General features: G+C 35.6%; 1 protein-coding gene across 1 annotated transcript in view; it reads right to left on the bottom strand.

The window, feature by feature from the left end:
- The window catches only part of LOC149779094 (uncharacterized), a 61,901-nt gene extending 55,232 nt beyond the window's left edge, over window positions 1-6,669 (bottom strand). The window contains exons 1-2 of the mRNA XM_089939651.1: window positions 6,520-6,669; window positions 133-340 (exon numbers count right to left, since the gene is read on the bottom strand). Of these exons, the coding sequence (XP_089795777.1) occupies window positions 133-340; window positions 6,520-6,530 (219 nt within the window). The 5' untranslated portion in view covers window positions 6,531-6,669. The remainder of the gene's footprint in view (window positions 1-132; window positions 341-6,519) is intronic.
- Window positions 6,670-22,352: the final 15,683 nt, after the last annotated feature.

The following is a 22,352-nucleotide window of genomic DNA, read 5'->3' on the forward strand; positions in this document are numbered from 1 at the left end:
TAAACTTTAGAATTTCAAACGCTCTGAAATATTGATTCAAATATTTGCAATTTTGATGTCAAATACATAACCTTAAACTCAGTGTCGTAGATATCTACAGAGTATGAGAACTCAATCTACTCCATTATATACCTTGCCAGCTGCAGCAAAGGCCCTCCCAAAAGGGTTTCTCTCGCCTCCGCCATCGGATCTCTGATGGCCAACCCCTTTCCAGACGTAGTTGGGTTTACATGGATGTGGGACTGTTTCGGCATTTGGAATCAGTGACTTGTAATCGGCATATGCAACGCAAGTTCCCAAGCATACTGCCAGTAAGCACAACGTGCAATTTGTAAATTTCCTGTAACAAAAATAACGGGGAAATTCAGAAACTGTTTGTCCGCCGCCTATTGTTGTGTCGACCTTTCAGAAAGGTCTGTGAAATCGTTTGGCTGATATGTTGATATGTAGAATAAATAACCAGAACTATCGTTTGTGGCGGTTGTTCGGGCGGGAATAGCGGGGTAGCTGGAGGATAAACAAGAAGCAGGTAAATTTTACTACGCCCTCAGAAGTACCCACATTTTAAGCTTTTCAGTGCATGTCTTTAACTATTAACTTACAGAAAATTTAAATCTCTGCTGTTGCGCGTTTACTGTTGAACCCTGATCTCAATGATAAAATATTGTGCTATATATATATATATATATATATATATATATATATATATATATATGGGGCGTGTTGACTCATACATACATCGATATCGATATATGTGTGTGTGTGTGTGTGTGTGTGTGTGTGTGTGTGGGCTGTAGGAGGCTATCAGCGTCCGCTACTGAAGATCAGATCTGTCATTTCAAGGTCAAAATCCATATCATGTTAAAGTAAATATTACCTGCTGTTAACCTTGTTGACGGAGACCTTCATGTCTTTAAATGACGAAAAATATACATACTAACCAATGTTGAAATATGATAAATCAATAATGACGTATGATGCTTCCAACATGTGGATGTAGGGACCAATTGAAACATGAACATATAGACTGATGTCCCAAGGGCCTGAGCTTCGATCGCAGATTTATTAAGTTAGAAAACATGTCGTGCGTCACTTGTAATGATGTGTGTTATCGTGCCAGCCTGACACGCATGCATGACTCGTGCATGCATCCTGTCGGGTGAATCTAAACATGAGCTCACACACTGCCAGTGGAGCACATTGTTGCAGAGAGGGTCGACTTCATCCCTGTGAGACGGACATATTTTCATTTCAACTGTATAATGTACCACCCGCAAAGAAAGCTCCTGGCCCATTTATGATTGTTTGCGTGTATAAAAAGAATACTAAAAATATTTGCTAAAGATTTGTCCAGAATTTTAACATATTTATGCTTTGAATTTCATCGCGTTGTACTTCATGCTTGCATGAATTTAGATGGGCTTATCTTTGTTTTGTTTTAATTGATTTGCAGTTAAATTTTCCTTTTTCCACAACCTGTATTGTGCTGATGTGCCTTATAATGATACTTCGTACATGCATATCTAAGTCAATCTCGTATGCTCCTGTTCGTTCACGATCACTTTAGTTTGTTCTCATTTACTCCTGCTTGATCCCCATTTCCACGGTACATACATATGCATACATATTTGTGTCCTTCTTTGGAAATGGACATAAATGGGTACAATAACTTGTGACAATTAATATTTTTGTTGTGCAGCATGTAACCTTGCAATAGACCTTACATCCTTATCTAAACGAACATTCCTTGTGGCTGAAATATTACTATTTTAAACAGATTCATCTTACATAGTTTTCATTCAGCGTTAATTTAGTTTGCTCAGATGAATAACAGTTTAAATAAATTAACTTCGACTCTTTCAAGCAAACACCCAGTGCAAAAGGTGCAAACTATTTGCATGGTTTTCTTTATATATTTTGGCAACGTTGCGATTGAGAAGCGGTCCAAACAGGTCTGTGTAACCGCCATTTCAGAAAAACACGACATGACAGGTATTAACTGCTTTTAGAACTGCACAGATAATGACAGCAAAACAAAAATAATGTGAAAATGGGAAGGGTCTGAGCTTTAGTGGTTGTTTCGTAACTTTATGCAGGAATAAAGATATTATGTAATAAGTGCATTTACCGATGTAATCCGAGTGAATCCAGGTACGACGAATACTTTAAAATAAGAGCGTGTTTATCGGAAGAATCAGTGTTATCTCATTAACCCATGGCGCAGCTTTTACGTGTAAGGAGGTAGATGCCTACTGCCGAGCTCTGTAGCATCAAGTTTATACTTGATACACTAAAGTGGGTGGCATTAAGGAAAGGAAGACAGATGTAGCTCTACAATGGTACAAGTAATCTGGGCGTTCTAGTTGCACTACAAAAAGCAGATAGAAAAACCTAATTTTTTGGACCCGATTTTTTCCCACCCGAAGTTCGCCCGTGGTCTGAATCCGATTTTGTGTCAAGATTCTAGTCTTTTCGGCCTCGTATCTGACGCAGACATGTCTTAAATGCACACAGACAGACGAATCTTTGCAAAAAGTAGGATAAGATGGGCATGTGCAATAAAGATTGGTCTCGATACGAAAATGATGGGTCCGTTAAGCAAAAAGGGAAAAAAAAAGAACTCAAACTTTCACGCTTATACGAATGCGATAGTGAAATAGCCAACGAAAAATAATGTTTCTAACACAGCTAGGTATTAGTTTAACGGGAAATCTTTTGGAAGTCGATGTGTTAGATTGTATTTAGAAATAGCCCCTAAAATTTGTTTCCTAATCATATTTCAGGCGAAAACGACAAAAACTCCAGGCGTTAATGAGTTAACAAGAAATAGCCTATTGTTACATAACTGATTGAGTCTCATTATTTGTACGATGGCTCTGGTGGCCTAGTGGTTAGATTGCCCGCCTCGGATGCAGGAGGTCCTGGGTTTGATCCCCGGTTGAGTCATATCAAAGACTTTTAAATACTAACAGCTGCCTTGGCGCTCAGCATTAAGAGGTTAGTGTTAGGACTGGTCGACCTGGTGTCAGGATAATGTGACTGGATGGGACATAATTCTACATTTCTGCGGCATGGTGCCCCAGTGCTAGACATCACTATAGGACACACGGTACTAATGTTATGGAAAAATGGGAACCAGCCTGGAAATGTGTGAACCATAAAATAAAATATATATGGGTTAGGCTGACCATGATTGGTTAAAATGTAGGTTATGTTGTAGGAAAAACAACTTTTGAGAGCTTATCCTACGTGTAATTGAAAAAAATAGAGACATTGTTTTATTGGTGGAATTTTATTTAACAGTCTTGAGTTTGGAAAACTCGTTACTAAATTTAGCACCTGACTCTTTGGTTCGGAATTGAAGGCACATGTTTCAAACACATGCAGGTCCATAAAGTGCCACGGCTCATAACCTATCCTCTACACAGAACCTGATATCCAGGTTTCATCTATGCTGATAAATATAGGTTTGATCATGAGCACTCACAAATGTTAAGTTATTGAATTTTTAATATCATGGGGTGTGCATAGGTTTATTATGGGAACTAAATTAGTACCGTGAGTCCTATAGACTGCCACATATACGGTAGAGATATGACTGGAACATTGATAAAGCTACGTTAAGAAACTACAAATCTCACAAATCACATTATTTGTACAATATGCTGTAAAATAGGACATCATTCAAAGCTGACACGTATCAATATGTACATATATATTTTTTTTACATATAATGCATATGTCGACAACATAAGAGAAACCTAAAATTCCAGATGGTACTAATACATACCACCGTAAAACCAGTATATTGGTGAAGTTTACATTACAAGGAGATCATTTAATCCACCATATATAATTTTAAACAATCAAGCACAAACAACATCAGAAACAACTAAAGCAATTATAACAACGAGACAAAAACCTCTACCCTATGCAACACAAAGCATGATTAAAAATGTGATGTTTTACTTGAACTCATCCATGTACATATGTTTCTTGGGAAAACGAGCAAACGTTACTTCAGAAAGACGACTATCTGGCTTAAGCCTTTTCGAAAGTACACCTGCCATCTTAAAGGTTCCATTTTAATAGAACGTAAAAGAACACTGTTCCTACTTTTATTTCACCACAATTAAGTATTTTAAGGCCTTTGTGAATTAGTTTACACATACTTAGTTCTCGAAATAGGCATATATATCTTGTTCTTACTTAGGAACAAGCCTTGTTTCTTTGGTTAAACGCTAATTGTTCAGCGTATGATAGGCTATACACGGCGACTAGTTTAATATATAGAGGAAGTTCCCGTGAGATCCCCGACAAGAACCACAGTCTGTCGGGAAGCTGCTGGGAGGCATTCTCACAAACTCACATTGGCCAGAAATAGTAATTGCTTAGCGTGAAAAGGCAACTGTAAGCTGGAGGAATCTCAATTCATGTATTGAAATCTTAGTTTAATTGATAAGGAATAAGTCGCAACCTTAAGTACCATCAAAATATTTATTTATTTTCTGTTTCGTTTTTAAATATAAATGAACTGAATTAATTAGGTCAATGTTACATGAAACTCTCAACCACACTATCTTGTTAAATGAAGCCATTATTAGAGGTGTGTGTTATTACCTGTACACCGATTTATAAACTTTAGACCAAGTGCATGACAAGTGTTACGTAAACTATCATGGCGGCCGAATTGTCGGTTTTAAAAGATGGAAAATTTTCGATTTAAGAAAGGACAAATATCATAAGAATTATTTGTTAGTGTGTGGTTGCGTATTAAGAACGGGTATTATATTGTAAAACATCGAATCATTCTGAGATTTTCAGGAGACCAGTTGTTGGTATGACAAATGACTTAACGTTTCCATGTCAGTTAAAATAAAAGCGCAGCTAGTAAATTAAAGTATTCAGTGCCAATTCTTTAATCAACAAATCGTCTAATACTATTCTACAGGGTGTCATCTAGAGTGAACAAAACCTGATCATTTAATTTGATTTAATGATATAAATGTGTTTCTCACCTTAGAATATTCCAGAGTGGAAAATTTCTAATGAGTGACAGAATATGTTCAGAAAGATAAATAACATCGCTTACAATGGAATTACTCATTTTTGATTCTGTGTTCCGTGCTGCTATTGGTCGGATTTATTTATACAAATTATTATTCAGTGTAATTACAAAGTTTACAATAATATTCTTCGGCATAAACATTATTTGGAGTTAAAGTGAATTCAGAAATTTAAGTTATGGCTGATATTATTATCATGCATCAAAATCCTGATATTATTATCATGCATCAAAATCCTGTTAACATATCACCAGACTACAGGCCTTTAACACATTAGCACGGTCGATACTACAGGCATATCAACACATTCAATATTGAGTGTGTGTGATTTGAATTTTTAACGTAGCTTGAACAATTTTCCAGTCCTATCGCTACGATGTCTGCAGTGTGGCAGGTTTTAGTTATGCATGGCACTGGGCCATCATGTCGCAGACATGTAGCATGATGTCCCACCCAGTCTCATTATCCTGACACCAGGCCCACCAGTCCTAACACTAACCTCTTAATGCTGAGCACCAAGCGAGGCATCTGTTAGCATCATTTTTTTATATGTCTTTGGTATGACTCAGTCGGGGATCGAACCTACTACGTCCCGCATCCGAGGCGGACCCTCTATCCAATATGCTACCGGAGCGGTCCATTCAATTTGGGAATTAACATGAATAACACTGGAATTCAATTGCAACTTGTGCTATGACCTGTAGGACTATTTGGGATTTAATTTTCTAAGTTCTTTTTCAAATGTTCACTTTGTAGTTCAGGAAATAAATTATTTGCCTTATTTTACAAAACTTATTGTTTTCCGTTCTTTTCTGTTTAGTCAAAAACCTTATAATCTTAGCAGAAGAAAACGTATTCAGTAATTCACATATACATGATTTATTCGTCTGCTAAAGGTTACTGAGAATGTAATTTTCGAGGAGGGGCACTGATATTTTATTTCTTGCTGCGATATTTTATTTGTTTTTAAGACAGTTGATTTGTTTTAAATTGTAAAGATATATCATAGTTTTGTCTTGCTATAAAGAAGAACAAGCCTTTTTTAAAAAAAGTCCTTTTCAACTATTTGAAAACTTGAAATTAAAAACATTCCAGACCCCGCCCTAGAAACTTAAAATATTGATCCCAATTATAGTTACGGTATACCTTTGAACATAACGTAGTATGTTCAGAATTGTGCGAGGGCTCCAGCTCTAGGCAATAATAAAACAGAAACTACACCTTCGACAATCATGAAATTTAGCGCAGATATCGTGTTTTTAAAATACCATAAACAGCTCTAAATTAATTTGGTTTTATTTTGTTTCTCCAATTAAATCGAATTGCAGTTTATAAAGACAATACCTGACGGTATCAAAGTCTGCTGTAATACATTCAAAGTAATATTTCTCCCTCTTCTACAAATACAAACGGAAAAAAATATACATACAGACACAAAACTTACGAAACCTACCTGCTCACCATTATGTGCTTCCTTTCTTTAAAGAGACATTTATAGACTAAAATTATTCTTGGTGGTAATCAACTTGGCCTTTATAAGATGTATGTTGTGTTTACTGAACACCACTCGCGTCTGTTCTAGTTGGATGATGGCCAAACAGCCAATCCCGATATTGTGATTCCTGCAAAGGATCTCATGTTTAAGGAAGAAACCTGAGTTTTGAGCCCTGACAAATTATATAACATAAATGATCAATTTGAGTAGCAGTCACAGTTGGTTGAGAAAGACAGTTGCAGGTAGTTTTCATATTGATATTTAAAACTATATTTAAATATATTGTGGTTGCACTCACGAACAAAAAGTACGAGACTATTGCCATACATTACAAACCAAGAACTCTATATATATATATATATATATATATATATATATATATATATATATATATATATATATATATATATATATATATATATTATATATATATACATATATATATATATATATATATTAGTGCAACAATATCGATATCACGAAAACCTGTTTATTTACAAGTTTGAACTGGATAAATTGCTATCAAAGCTAGTTGCATCAAAGAAATACAATCAAGAGAATAAAGGTCTGAATTTATTTTCAACTTTAAGAAATGTTTCAAATATTTCAGAAAAGATGTAGCTTTATAGCGTTGAAAGAAGTAGCATCAGCCATGAATGCAAGTTGATTAACAATGCTGCACAAAGAAATAATGATTTGCATTGTTGATTTGGCCAACTAAAACGATTTGTATTCAACTCAGTTTACAAAAGAAATGGAAGACTTTTTACAACGATTCGAATAAAAACCAATAAAAATTAGAGAGGACAATGAATTCAAAGAACATCAAAATAATCTGTCTACCTATACATAACACGTGGTAGCAGTAGAAAACAAAAGCAAGATCATTTACAATGTCTCGTACATGACAAATGGAATGGAGCCAAAGCTGATATGCAAGTATATAAAAATGACAAAAAATTATAAAATTAAATTTTGGCAGGAAGAAATATTTTCTTAAATAACATTAGATTTGTGAGAAATCGTTCAAGAGCAAAAACTGGCTAAAGTATAGCTGGATAGTTAGAATGTCGAAGTATAAAACATTTAGAATGTCTAGATTTTAAACGTTCGAAAAGGTTTACCTTCCTAACGTTACAGAGTAGATATATAAATGAGTAAAGTAATTATACAAATTAGACTGTTTCAAGGGAGAAATAGAAAGGAGGCGTTCCACAGTCAAGATGTTTTCTGTATAATTCAGAAGATGACATATACAAAGTTAAAAATAATTTGAAGATTAGAATAATAAAGTGATATACTCACAATCATTGTACTTGATCCTAAACGTGTTCATGATCACAGATTGAATGACTGTAAATACAAATTGGCTAAAGTTCAATACGGCATCTATCCGCACATCAAAATTCATATTTTTCTGTCAGGTGTTTAGGCAAACATTAAAACAGTCGACTAAAACCATTCTTCGTTTAGCTATGAAAATGTAACATTGTTTATATGCGATAAACATACATACAGAAAGTAACTAATCTTACCAAACTCACTTTCAGTGGTAAGCATTTTAAAACACCTGTTTTGGTGATCGTGCATGAGTATTGGTCGTGCATAGGCACGGGTGTTTTAAAACGCAGGGAGAATACGAGTGCGTTTATTGCAGGGAGAATACGAGTGCGTTTATTGCAGGGAGAATACGAGTGCGTTGCTTGTATTGTGCAGCAAGTAACGTGACTCAAAGTGCGTTTGTGAAGAACCACGACATTTTAAACTATAATAAAAAATAAAAATGCAAAATTATATTATAATTACAGTACTTTTTTAAAGAAAATTCTTATTGTTAATTCATTCAATGATTATATAATTGTGACACGTCCAGACTGTTGGCACATTAGAACATTCAAGACCATTGGGATATCAGCACATTTAATATCGGAATTCATTCGGAATACCTCTGGAATTCACTCGCAATATTCTATACTTTTGAACACGTGATATAACTTTTAGGACTATTTGGAACTTCATTCACAATACCTGTAAGTTAGTGTTAAATTTTCACTTTGTATTCATCTGAAATAACTTATTTTTAGAATTTTAAAAGACAATGTTGATGGTTTTCGCGTCTGTATGCTACTTAGTTGAAGTTAATAACGTTGTGCATCAGTGACAATATCTCATGAATGGTAAAGCAAGTATAAAATGTCTGAAACACCACCATCACGGAGAAGACCGAACACTTGATACCTGCATTGATTAAGAAAAGCATAAAAAAGGCAGCCAAGAATTGTTTCCATCATTTGTTGGTTCTTGAAAACGGTCTTAAGTGTGGAAGTTTTAGTTGATAATGTTATTTTATCTTTTTTTCCATTCTCAAACTTGATATTAAGTACCTTATTTGATCAATATTTATAAAATATCCAAAAGTTCCAGGAAGCGTAATATAAGCACTTATTGCTGGTCCTTTCCTATTGTTACCAATATATATACTACTAATTGTCTATCGTGTTCAGAACGGTGCTGTTTCTTTCCGTTGATAATTTATTTTAATATCCATGTTTATTCGCTCTCTTCATTATTGGAATCGTAATCAGGAAGGACTCGTTTTAGCATATGTTTTATTCATATTATTTTTGTTTTATTCCATTGACTATTTCGTGTCTTTGAGCTATAATATTTCGGTTATGTTGTTAGACTTCGTGACTACCCGTCATGTTAAATCCTGTGTTGAAATTGTAGTGAGATAATTTTATAATAAACACATGTGAAACAGTGCGACAAGGTAATCCGGTAAAGATTTACCTAGCACTGTTCCAAAAAAGATTAAAGAAAAAAGAAGCCGAAACCAGGTTTGCTGAATAAGGTGTGTGACCGGACTCAACACACTTCTGAATCACATTTAAGTTCTCTTGTGCAATTACCTTTTGTAGGATCAGATTTAAGGTCTCGTCTATTATTAACTCGGCAAATAGTTTTTTAATTGATCACGTTTTTCATGTAACACGATAAAGATTATTGACATTTTTACAAGTAGTGCATGTGAGTCTATTATACAAATTAAGTCCAGCAGAATTACCTGATTCTAAATACAGCAAATATATTTTACTAACTCTAAAGATATATTTTACTTTACAAATACTTTCAAATATTATATAGAAATCATTGAATCTGGAAAGGATGATATGTGATGGAAATTGTATGCACCACAATACGTCTTATTTGGAACTAAATGCCTAAGTAACCACTAAAGTTGACGCAAGTCTTTTCTATATGTGGCCTGTTAACATTATCATTTTCCAAGCGCCCTTTTGATACTGGCTTTTGTGAGTTAAGTTGTGTTTGTGAGTTAATTGGCGACACACTCTCCAAATGGACATTTCTGGTATTTATCTGCACTTTAAACAGTTTTTTAAACATGTATTTGTTTTCTACAGTGGGGGATTCTCATTACCGACTTGATAGACTAAATTTACACGTTTTGCCTAAATGAAAATCGAAGAACGTTTAAGAGATTAAGCTGTGCATAAATAACCCGATTGTAATTTCAGCAAATTATTATACTAGAATAATTGTAAACATTTTAATTAGTTTTAAATTTAAAACCATATATTCTACCATAGCATTTAAATATGGAAATGTAACATGCTCTGGAATCTTGGAAATGACAATATATATTGCACTTATCCAGCACTACCGATCACCACGAAAGGTCTAATATTCAAACTTAATTTATAAATAATAGTAAAATCTATGATAAACGTGTGTTCCGATTTCCATTTTGAAAGTACTTTATTTAATTTACGCTTCCTATTGAAGGCCCATGTGTAATCATTTTGTGTATAATTTCGTTCTCATATGAACGCATAAATTAATAAATACAGAGACAGTAAAGATGGTAACGGGAGCAATTACAAAGGAGCTTCTAAAATTTTCCAGCTAATTAACCTCTTCCTTTGGGGAAGAAACAACTGATACAAGAATAGAATACATATTTATCAGTCATGTACAAAGTTTCTTTCGACATAAATGTGACCTGGATAGTGTAATGGTAAACGATTTGTTTCGTTCATTTGCGGTTCCGTGTCGATAGAGCACAATATATCAAAACCTTAACTTGGAACGTTCCTCGTGCCAATTGGTGTTGTTTGTTTTGTTTTTAAAGGAAATTTCTGTACTTTCGAACCGACGAAATGGAAAAAATCGATGTAACAGAAATAGAGTTGAAAGTGAAATATGGCCAATACTACACGCGATTTGCGTGATAGCTTTTGCCGTTAGCTTGATGGCTATGCCATTAGGTCGTCTAGATAAAACCTAATTATTCTAGAGAGGTTGGCAGAAAGAAGTGTGAGTAAAAAATGCTGCTGGAATCATGTCACCGTGTACAAAAAGACGTATCATCCAAACTGAACTTGGTTAAAATGTTTAATAGAAAATACCACTATATAATTACTCGTTTTGCAGACATGTCATAATTTGCATAAGGTGTAAATGTTCACGTGTACCAATTTCCTGTTCTACGTCCTCAAGAGTTGATACAAATTTAAACAGCACGCACATTTAGATGGCGTGCAAATCTGCTGACATTACTAAATTTACAGTGAAGTTCTTGTTCCTCATTTGCACATTAAAAGAAAGTTTATAGGACTCTTGGTTATTTATGCGTATGTAATAAGCAAATATAATTTCAACAATTATTTAAAAACTGTTAAATTACTGATATCAGGATCATTAAAAAACTGGTGAAGAGAATCACTTGAGAACTTAAACAAATTGAGATTCATGACTTTGCAAGAGAGTATAAAAAGACAGCCTAATGGAATTCAGCTTGATGAGAGAGAGGGACACAACGACATACAAATATATACAGATTTTGTTGTGAATAAAGCTTGATAAAGTCTGTGCCTAACCCACTCTTCCAATTAACGAGTACATTAATCTGAAAATGAAACCAACAGAAACTCCATTATCTAAGTGTGGAATGCAAACACTGTGTCAATATACAACCCAGATTAGATGTGACTTTTGCGTGCACAACGTAGGGAGCGTTTTGCGTTTTTATTTGTTGTCAGACATCGATGACAGAAATAGAACGCTCGTAGTGAACAAGGTACTAACAATGGGGATAGATCGATGACCATGCGGTTTTTCAGGGTATCAAATAACCTGACATGAATCGCAAGAGAAAGTAACAATCACTATCACAATATCGTTTGAAATGTGTAAAGCTATACAGTTAAAAACCTAATTCAGATAAGGCCTACTAATCTATAAGATAATACTCAATAAGGTCTACCATTTAAAAAGATAAATACTGAATAAGTTTTACTATTTAATACGATTAATACTCAATAATGTATATAATGTCTACTATTCAGTAAGATTAATGCTCAGTAAAGTATACAATGTCTACTATTTAATAAGATTAATACTCAATAAGGTCAATAACTTTTTCTATACAATATGACTAATACTCAGTACGGTCTACTATTCAATAGGAATAATACCTAGTAAGGTCTATTATTTAATAATATTAATAATCAATAAAGTCTACTATTCAATAAGATTAATGCTCAGCAAGGTCTACTATTCAATAAGATTAATTATCTGAAATGTTTATTATTTAATACGATTAACACTCATTACGGTCTACCGTTCAATAAGAATAATAATACGATTAATACTCAACAAGGGCTACTATTCAATAAGATTAGTACTCAATAAGGTCTAATATTCAGTAATATTAATACTCATTAAGGTCTACTATTTAATGATATTAATACTCAATAAGGTCCACTATTCACTATTCTAGGTTACTGCATTTGTATGGGAAACTATGAACGAATTTTTCGGATGTAAATACTGCACGACCTTGGAACTGCAGTATATCCATCCTACAAAACGAGATCATATTTTCCCATACAAATGCAGTAACCTTTTAATTATATGCTCATTTTCTTATTCTACCTAATGCTTAATTATATTAACAAAATGTACTACAAGGAACAAACTAACTGAATGTATGCCGTATTCCAAACTAAATACACAAGCGCAGATTCATCACTGCACAACAACAACATTATTACAGCGCACTGTGAACTTAGTCGCGCGCTCGACATAACTTTCGAAAGAAAATGGCTTGTCTAGTAAATATTGAAATTTGGAATTATAATGTGAATGAAAGAGCATTGCAACAACTTTTCCATTTGATCTGGAATTAATAGATTTTGCTATATTTTTCGATTCTACGAATTTTCGTGATTATGGCCTGGATTTATATGTGACAATTCCATATGAAATACATCGGATTGAAGAAGCGAGGGAGAAGCGTGCTGACATCTGCAGATGTGTTTCTGTTTCTGTCATTGAATGTTTGAAATCATAATGTGGGAAAAATATGACGTCTTTCAATTGCAATTATCAAAAAGACGCTATGGGTAATTTAATGCTTATTTCATTTTGAGTGCAGTAAGGAGAATTTAATTGCACATATTTTCGAAATTACAGTACAATTTCAAAATGTGTAAACAAGATTGGGAACCAATGATATGGCTCATTTAATTCGAATTTGCAGAACTAAGAAAGTACATATTGAGGAAATTCAGGATGTAAAACTGTAAGTATATTTTTGCCATTCTTATCACCAGCTAAAGAAGACAGTTCACGCCTTGTCACTTGTATGTTATTTGTAAGGATATGTCTTGCGTCTACTGTATACCTGGCCTGAATCCGAAACATTGCATCAAAAAAAGTTAACGGGGAATGTGCCAAAGCAGCTGGTATGTGGCAGTCCACAAAACATCTGCTTTACTTGATTCAGAAACAAATTTAATCAACCAAAACGTAAAGCGCCTACTACGCGAGTGTACATGTTTTCTTTACAAATCAAAACTGTTGACGTCTGCGTTCATTGTTTGTTTACAATGGAAAAATAGAAAGTAGTTGCTTTATGCAAGTGAATGCAATATGAAGGTGTGCAATATCGTAAAATACTGAACGATTCTGACAATGTAAAGTTAACGGAGAAACAAATGAGCATATAATAATGATTAATACTCAATAATGTCTTATATTTAATATGATTAATACTCAATACATTCAACTATATAATAAGATTGATGCTCAGTTAGGTCTACTATTTAATAATATTTATTCCCAGTAAGGACTGCTATTTAATAAGATTAATTCCCAGTAAGGTCTACTATTTAAAAAGATTAATTCCCAGTAAGGTCTACTGTCCTAGTAGAAAAAACAAGCTGGCTGACTCTCACTTTTTGGAGCAGTTTCCGAATCTCCTGGACTATGGAAATTCGATAGGTGGCAACCTGATCATTCTTGGAGATTTCAACTTTCACTTTGACTGTCCCGGAAACCCAAATACATCAAAACGCATAGATGTCATTAATGTTTTGTGTCGCAGAATTAAAACCGAGTGGGTCTTTGGACTAAATGAATAAGACAAACACAAAGTGAGAAAGATGGAAATTTATGAAATGAATTAATAAAGAAAAATATATGATGTAAAAATACAATGATTCTCTCACGTTCTCAACATACGATTGACTCAAATCACTCTACACAACATTCACACATTGAAAATAAACCAAAACTATGAAATCAATATGAAGTACAGATCCAAGAAACTTCATGGACTGCAAATACGTTTCAAACAGTATTCTGCACTACAAGAGAGATTCAAAATAATCTCAAATCTGAACACAACTAAGATTCAAAATAATCTTATGAACACAACTAAGATTCAAAATAATTTTATGAACATAAAAATGCAATTGGAACAATAATTGAACCAATCGGTTGCTTCTAGACCCCTTGTACATTAGCACGATTCCTTGGGTTGGCCCACACTCTTATCGGCCGCTCGCAGCCGTCATGGATCCACCACATGTACAGTCATATGTATACACACGTACAGACAGCATACAGCACCCTTTTGAATTTTCTACGTCTACGTCCGTGGCACAGACATACGTACATACATACATACGTATCGATAGCACACAGCCTTAAATACTCTGGAAACTCCAGACATCTCTAAACAACTAGACAGCTTCAGACAGCTCTAGACATCTCTAGTAAACTCTAGTCAGCTCTAATCTTAGTCACAATCACAGCGACATTCACAATCAGCTACAATAAAACCAAATTGGTCATAGTAATAGTTTTTTGAAAAATCTCTAGATATATGCTAATACATTAACCTCTAATAGTGACTTGTAATTCAAAGTTCAGATCTGCGTTGTAATAAATGCATTATTACGCGATAAGACATTAGAAACCGAATAAGATTCGCATATCAAATGAAATATATATATTTAACACTTACTCCTATGGCTGGAGAACAATGGAGAGCGTACACTCCTTGACATGATCCAAAACGACCAGTGTCGGTTGAGAAATCGATCTTACTTAAATCCATAGGAGAGTGAGCAAAGTCAGCGTAAAATACCCGTGCATATCAAGTTATTAATATTCCTTCGTCACAAGTAATTTCTGGCGAGGTACATGTTAATACAGTCTCTTACCTGGAAAAACACTTGTTCACCCTAGATAACGTTGTACGCATGTACAACGAGAAATAGTCAAATAGTTCTAAGGCAAAACCAAGTTATTTTTTTGCCTAGTTCTGTGACATTTTGAACTTCAAACAGTCAGTTAACCAACCCACCCATAAACATGGTCACATTTTAGACTGGATTCTTCATAGACCTAATGATAACATTCTACGGTCCTCCCTGGTATCCCATAACTTTGCATCAGACCATCTCTGCATTATATGCCATCTTGACGTATCAGTCCATAACCCTCCACCTTTATCTGCTACTAAGAGAAACCTCCGTATGATCAATAGAACCAAACTAATACATGACATCCAAGCTAACCTAACAACTTGCTTACCTCCTACAGCAGAACAAATCGATAACTGCCTGCGTTCATTGCTTGACAAACATGCCCCAGCCACCAAGTGCAGAGTATCAATTTAAAAGTGTTATCCATGGTATAGCAGTGTTAGGGACCAGCGTCGCACTGCTAAAAGAGATGGCCGTAAAGCTGAGAGGCTTTGGCATTCCACCAGAGTCACTATTCATAAGCAAATATATGAAGCCGTTAAGAAGAAGGTCAAAAATATAATCCATGCAGCGAAAATCAGCCCAATACACTACTAAGATCATGGAAAGTTCCAGCTGCAAAGAGCTCTCCGAGATTACTAACAAGCTAATGTCAAGGAACAAATCTACACCACTTCCAACTACCTTCTATCCAGAAGACCTTCCGGACATTTTGCAAATTTCTTCCGTGACAAAGTACAAATCATTGGAGATAAGCTTGACACCACAATTTCAATTGACTCGTCCTCACCATACAGTTGGGATACAGAATTTGAGCGGTAACCATTAGCAGCATTTGAACCTGTCTCTATGGATTTCGCACGTACAATCCTGATGAAGAGTGCACCAAAGTCATGTGAACTTGATCCAATTGCAGCATCACTGCTGCTTGAGTGCTTAGATCAAGTATTGCCTTCACTAACTGATGTTATTAAAATCCCTCTCTCTCATCCGATGAATTCTCATCATTTTTCAAAACTGCCATTGTAAAGCCTCTGCTGAAGAAACCAACACAAGACCATAACGATTTAAAGAACTACCGCCCAGTTTGTTATCTCCCATTCATATAAAAAATCTTAGAAAAGGTTGTTCTATCCCAGCTTGTATCTCATCTTAATTCGAACAGTCTTTTTAGCAATGTACAATCTGCATATCGCCCTTGCCACAGTACTGAAACCACTCTTCTAAACGTAGTTAAATGACATTCTCTATGCGTTGGATAGCGGAAAGATTACAGTCCTCACCCTCCATGGTTTATCTGCAGCATTTGACACAATAGACCATGATCTATTATTTCACCTTCTCCAGCATGTATTTGGCATTCATGATACAGCCTTACTGTGGTTCAAGTCCTTCTTGGTCAACAGGACACAAATTGTATCTGCAAATGGAATACATTCCAGCCCAGTTGATCTGTGTTGTGGTGTTCCTCAGGGGTCTGTTCTTGGACCTGTTCTCTTAATACTGTACACTCAGTCGCTCTCAAGTGTCATAGATTATCATCCAGTGTCGCACCAATTGGACTCTGATGACACCCAAATATACAAATCTAGCCACCCAAATGAAGTTGATGCTACCATCCAAGGTGTAGAGAGGTGCATTTCTGATGTGAAATCATGGATGACATGTAACAAGCTGCAGATGAATGATGATAAAACTGAGGCCATTCTGATCGCAATACAAAGACTTTCTCATTCACATCCTTTACCTCAAACAATAAATATCAGCAAGACCAACATTATTTTCACATAATCAGTACGAAACCTAGGTGTTACTCTGGACAGTACTCTCACGTTGCACCAACATGTCATCAACATATGCAAGGCTGCATATCTTGAGCTGAGACGCATCAGCTCAATTCGCAAATATCTTTCAGTTGATGCCACTAAAACACTTGTGTGTTCATTAGTACTTTCAAGACTGGACTATTGTAACTCAATTCTGTCTGGTTCATCTCAATATCTACTCCATAAACTTCAAAAAGTTCAAAACACAGCTGCTGGGATCATACTTAGAGTACCACGATCAGAGCACACCTCCCCGCTGCTCTGTACCCTATACTGGCTATCCATTCGATCCAGAATCAAACACAAAATTTGTTCTCTGTGCTACGTTTCACTGTCTGACTCTAGTCTAACATACCTATCCAATCTCACCCATGTGTACACACCAGCAAGATACTTACGCTCCTCTTCTGACAGTTGTATACTCATTATTCCAAGCATGAAAACAAAATCATATGGACTGCGTTCTTTTGCATACCAGGGCCCAGCAACGTGGAATGAATTGCCCACTGAAAGTAGACACAAAGACATAGTGATCACATTCAAGGGTGCTCTCAAAACTCACTCATTTCGACTGCAAGAACAAAGTTAAAGACCTAATAATGTTTCCTACCTTACATACTCTCAGCATGCTTTTTAATGTTTTCTAATTTAATGGTGTTTGTTTTTGTAATCATATCATTATATGTTTTTTATGTTATAGGTGTTGTCTAATGTTGTAAAGCGCTTAGAGCTTCTAAAGATTAGGCGCTATACAAAGTCGTCATTATTATTATTATTATTATTATTATTACTACTATTTAATAAGATTAATTCCCGGTAAGGTCTACTATTTAGTAAGATTAATTCCCGGTAAGGTCTACTATTTAATAAAATTATTTGCCAGTAAGGTCTGCTATTCAATAAGATTAGTTCCCAGTAAGGTATACTGTTTAATAAGGTTAATTCCCAGTAAGGTCTACTATTTAATAAGATTAATTACCGGTAAGATCTACTGTTTAATAAGATTAATCCCCAGTAAGGTCTACTATTTAATAATATGAATTCCCAGTAAGGTCTACTAGTTAATAATATGAATTCCCAGTTTGGTAAACTATTTAATAAGATTAATCCCCAGTAAGGTCTACTATTTAATAATATGATTTCCAAGTAAGGTCTACCAATTAAAAATATGAATTCCCAGTAAGGTCTACTATTTAATAAGATAAATTTCCGGTAAGGTCCACTATTTAAAAAGATTAATTCCCGGTAAGTTCTACTATTTATTAAGATTAATTCCCAGAAAGGTTTACCATTCAATAAGATTCTATAAAATATACTATTTAATAATCTTTACACACAATAAGATGGACCATTTTCATGTTGTGTTCACTATTTTATTGGCATTAGAAAAGGAACTGAATTTTGGACAGACATTGAGCCCATTGTACAAGAGGTTTCCATGTCTAATATCCGTACGCTTCTTTCTAATATTATTTGTTCGTGGACATACCCTCATGCAGTGTTTGCACAAATTGATTGTTTTCCATCAGGACAAAGGCACCGTAGCTTGCATCAGTATCCCGATTAATAGACGTTTCTCACAACAAATATCCCCATGCAGAACCATCTAACGCAGAAAAACAGTTATTTTCTGCTTTTTCACGTGTACCAAAAATGGTTGTTTGCTGTCATGTTGGTTGACTCTAATCGGATATAGCCACATCTCTGATTTTATATTCATATATACAAATTACATTCCTTTTCTCTACATGAACATTCCCTCTGTTCCCTCTTTTCTATTACGCCAGTGCGAGGGTTATTTGCATAATTCTATCTATTAGTGCGCTGTACAAGAAAGTTCTTTATTCGTTAACAGTAGATCAATGCATCCTCTCTAACTACTCCCCATGTTCTATGCACACGTTCTCAGACCGTATGTTCAATTATTAAATGCCAGTTTGTTTTCACGTTTCAGCATATTGTATTTACACTGGAACTGGCACTTCCAAACCGCATGATTGTTTTCAACTTGTCTGCAGTTCAGCAAATCTTTGCTAAATGGATTCAGCCAAACATCACTAGGAGCTAATTCATCACTGTAAAGAGGATAAAGCAATGATGTGCCTATCACGACGGCGTAATAATAATTCAATGCGTTGTCATGAAGTAGTTAAATACGTCGGATACCTGTTGGCGGACAGGTGGTTAGGCAGTGTTTCACACCATTTGGTTGTTGTTGTTGTTATAGGGTTTAACGCCATTTTTCAGCACATGATAGGCTATACATGGCGGCCAGTATTAATGGTGGAGTAAGACCCCTGGAAAACCCCGGAAAGAACCACCGACCCACGATAAGCTACCGGCATGCTTTCTCACATATCCACATTAGCCGAGCCCAAGACTCGAACCAAAGCAGGCAGAGGTGAGATGGCAGTGATCCGTGACGGAGAGCGCTTTAGACCACTCGGCCACTCGGGGCCTCCACACCATTTGGAGACACGTCAGAGACTAACAAATATTCAGTGACACTTAAAGAGCCAGGCACAGGTACCCAGACTACCAAGTCTATTGCATTGAAAAATACTGCGTATAAAACTCTATTGACAATCCGTCTACGATGAGCGATTTGTCATCTCTTCGCGTATTCACCGATCCAAGCTTTATTATGTTACTAGTTTATCTTTCTCTGACATTTTCACCTCACTGACATTTACGGCAAGGTCATGAGACTTGAAAAGTTTTGCAATTTATGTTATAACTTTATTGTTCTTTGAACCTGTCAGAGTATTTAACGCTGATCAATAGACAAAGTAACGTTCTTACAGAAAAATATGCAGCTGCACTTGCAGCATGCAGTACATCTGCACACACACACACACACACACACACACACACACACCCACATATATATATATATACACCCCGTTTTTGATATAACAGGGATAAATGACAGTGATTTTCAAAATGTCGGAAAAGGAGAAGAATTCTGCTACTGATCAAAAAGCACACTGTAAAATCCTGGCGCTGTAAGAGTACTCAAAAACTGATGTAAGACCAATTTGGATCATGGCTTCGTTTGCCATTCGCTGCATGTTCCACAAATCTGAAATTGTTTCATAGTTTTAACAGTGGTCGATAATCCACAGAAGATGACCCACCTTTTAAAAGATCGTAGTCTGAGACTGTTGAGAGGGAAATGACTGTTGTGAAGGGGGCAAGTGATGAAGAATCTCGAATCGCAGTGGAAGATGTCTCTATCATCAGGGGCATTAATTCGACAGCTGCTTTAAATATAGTCCAGAAGTATTGGAGGCTCAAAAATGTTTGTGCAAGATAGGCTCTGCATTTGTTGAAATCTGGTCAAAAGCAGTCTAGGGTTGGAACTGCCAAACATCCTCAAGACTGATCTAAAAAAGCGAGCGAGACATTTTCAATGAGATTTACACAGATAATTAAACATAGACTTACCGTTTTGAATCAGATCCAACAGTAAAAACTCTTTTAAAAAGGTTCGGATCCATGAGAACAAGCAGAGACCCAAACTTCGATGTAGTCAAACAGTTAAATTTGATTAACCCGCATTATTTGTATGCAAAGAGCCCGTCGTGCATGTTCATGTCAGTAACTTTTCTAGTTTCCCTTGTCATTGCAATGCTTACAAGACATGGTGCATAAATCCGCCGTTATGACAGACTTCCTGAAGAAGCACAACTTACAAACTTTTCCTGATCCTCCTTGTAGCCTCGAGTTAGCTCCAAATAGTTAGCTCCAAATAGTTTTGACTCAACGATTCTCTGAGTGCAGAGATGATTTAAGAACGGCGTGTGGTTGGAAGTGCAGTTTTCAGGTATATAAGCAATATCCATAAATATGAATAAAAAATGATAGTAAATAACTGTCGGAATGACTGCGAAAATGTGTAGGGATATGTCATACTTGCATTCAGTGGATGTACTGACGTAATGTATACTAACAATGAACCTTGTTATACATCTCATTAATATTCAGAATTCTTTGAATACCCTCGTACCCATGTCAAGTTGCATGCATATATCTGTACACGTGTCCGCCTTGTTGCTCTTGCAGATGCAAATCATATGGTCGAAAGTTATTTAGCTTTTGATTCATTACACTTTTTGGCAGATTCTATAACGAAATATTCAGGTTTTCAAATCCACGCATTCATGTAACAAGTGGACATTGTGGTATAAGTATTCATCACCGTAGGATACACAACATTCTGATAGAGCACATATTCTCTATTTGTTTAGTCTGCGCATGTATGTATGTTTGTTTATAATCTTAATCAGCCACCTTTCCAAGTTAGAATTACTGACGATCTTTACTCAGTTACAAATGTGTACAATGTTTACACATGCGCACGCACGCACACACACGGTTTACAGTGGCAGTATGTTTGTCTGAATGAAGATAAGCTTAAATGTTCATAACGCCTTATAATAAATAGGATGCGAATAGTAATCGAAATCTTCATGGAGTTCAATGCTAATTTTCAAAGCTATTGTTAACTGTAACATAAATTGAACAAGTCCTAGTCATAGTCAGCCATTCTGAGATGTTAAACGCGTCTAGCTGTAGTACAGTTCTATGAAGTTAACAGAGTGCACTTTAAACTTTTCCTCCACACAATGTTCAATTTACAATAAAATCGTCCCAAAATAACTCCACTTTTACATCTCTTCCCTTAAGCATACAAAACAAAGACACGTAAATGCCTCTGTGTGTAAAGCACACAATGCGTTAATTTAACACCCTTAAAGAAAACGTCCCTTCTATATTTGTGTTCTCTCTTTCATTTTCTCTGCCCCCCCAGCACACAAACACACACACACACACACACACACACGCGCGCATTGAAATATTGTTTGTACATAAATAGTCAAACAAACAAACAAAAGTAAGCCTGCATGTCTGTCAGTTTATAATGTTGTTTCATTTAGAGCAATCACTGCCGTCTCACCTCTGTCTGCGTGGGTTCGAGTCTCAGGTTCGGCCAATGTGGGTATGTGAGAAAGCGAGCAATAGGTTCTCGTGGGTCGGTGGTTCTTTCCCGGGTTTTCCTGGGTTTTTCCTCCACCATTTGTACTGGCCGCCATGTATAGCCTATATTGTGCTGAAAAAGGCGTTAAACCCTACAACAACAACAACATATAGAGACTACAACGGAACCAAGCTGTTGACATACATAGACAGGGTACATTTTGCATTTAAGGAAGCATTTAGCAGAATAATGGTACACTGTGTCGGTCCCTTACCTAAGATCACATAAGGCAACCCATACTGGTTTGTTATACCCTCTCCATCCACGCGATATCTAGACGATATTCCTAAGACGAATATTAAAACTAAAACCAGAGTAAAAGTTTTCATAAAGTGTTTTGTACTT

Source organism: Sinohyriopsis cumingii, chromosome 17, assembly GCF_028554795.1.
Source record: "Sinohyriopsis cumingii isolate HCF-2022 chromosome 17, ASM2855479v2, whole genome shotgun sequence".
Lineage (NCBI taxonomy): Eukaryota > Metazoa > Mollusca > Bivalvia > Unionida > Unionidae > Sinohyriopsis > Sinohyriopsis cumingii.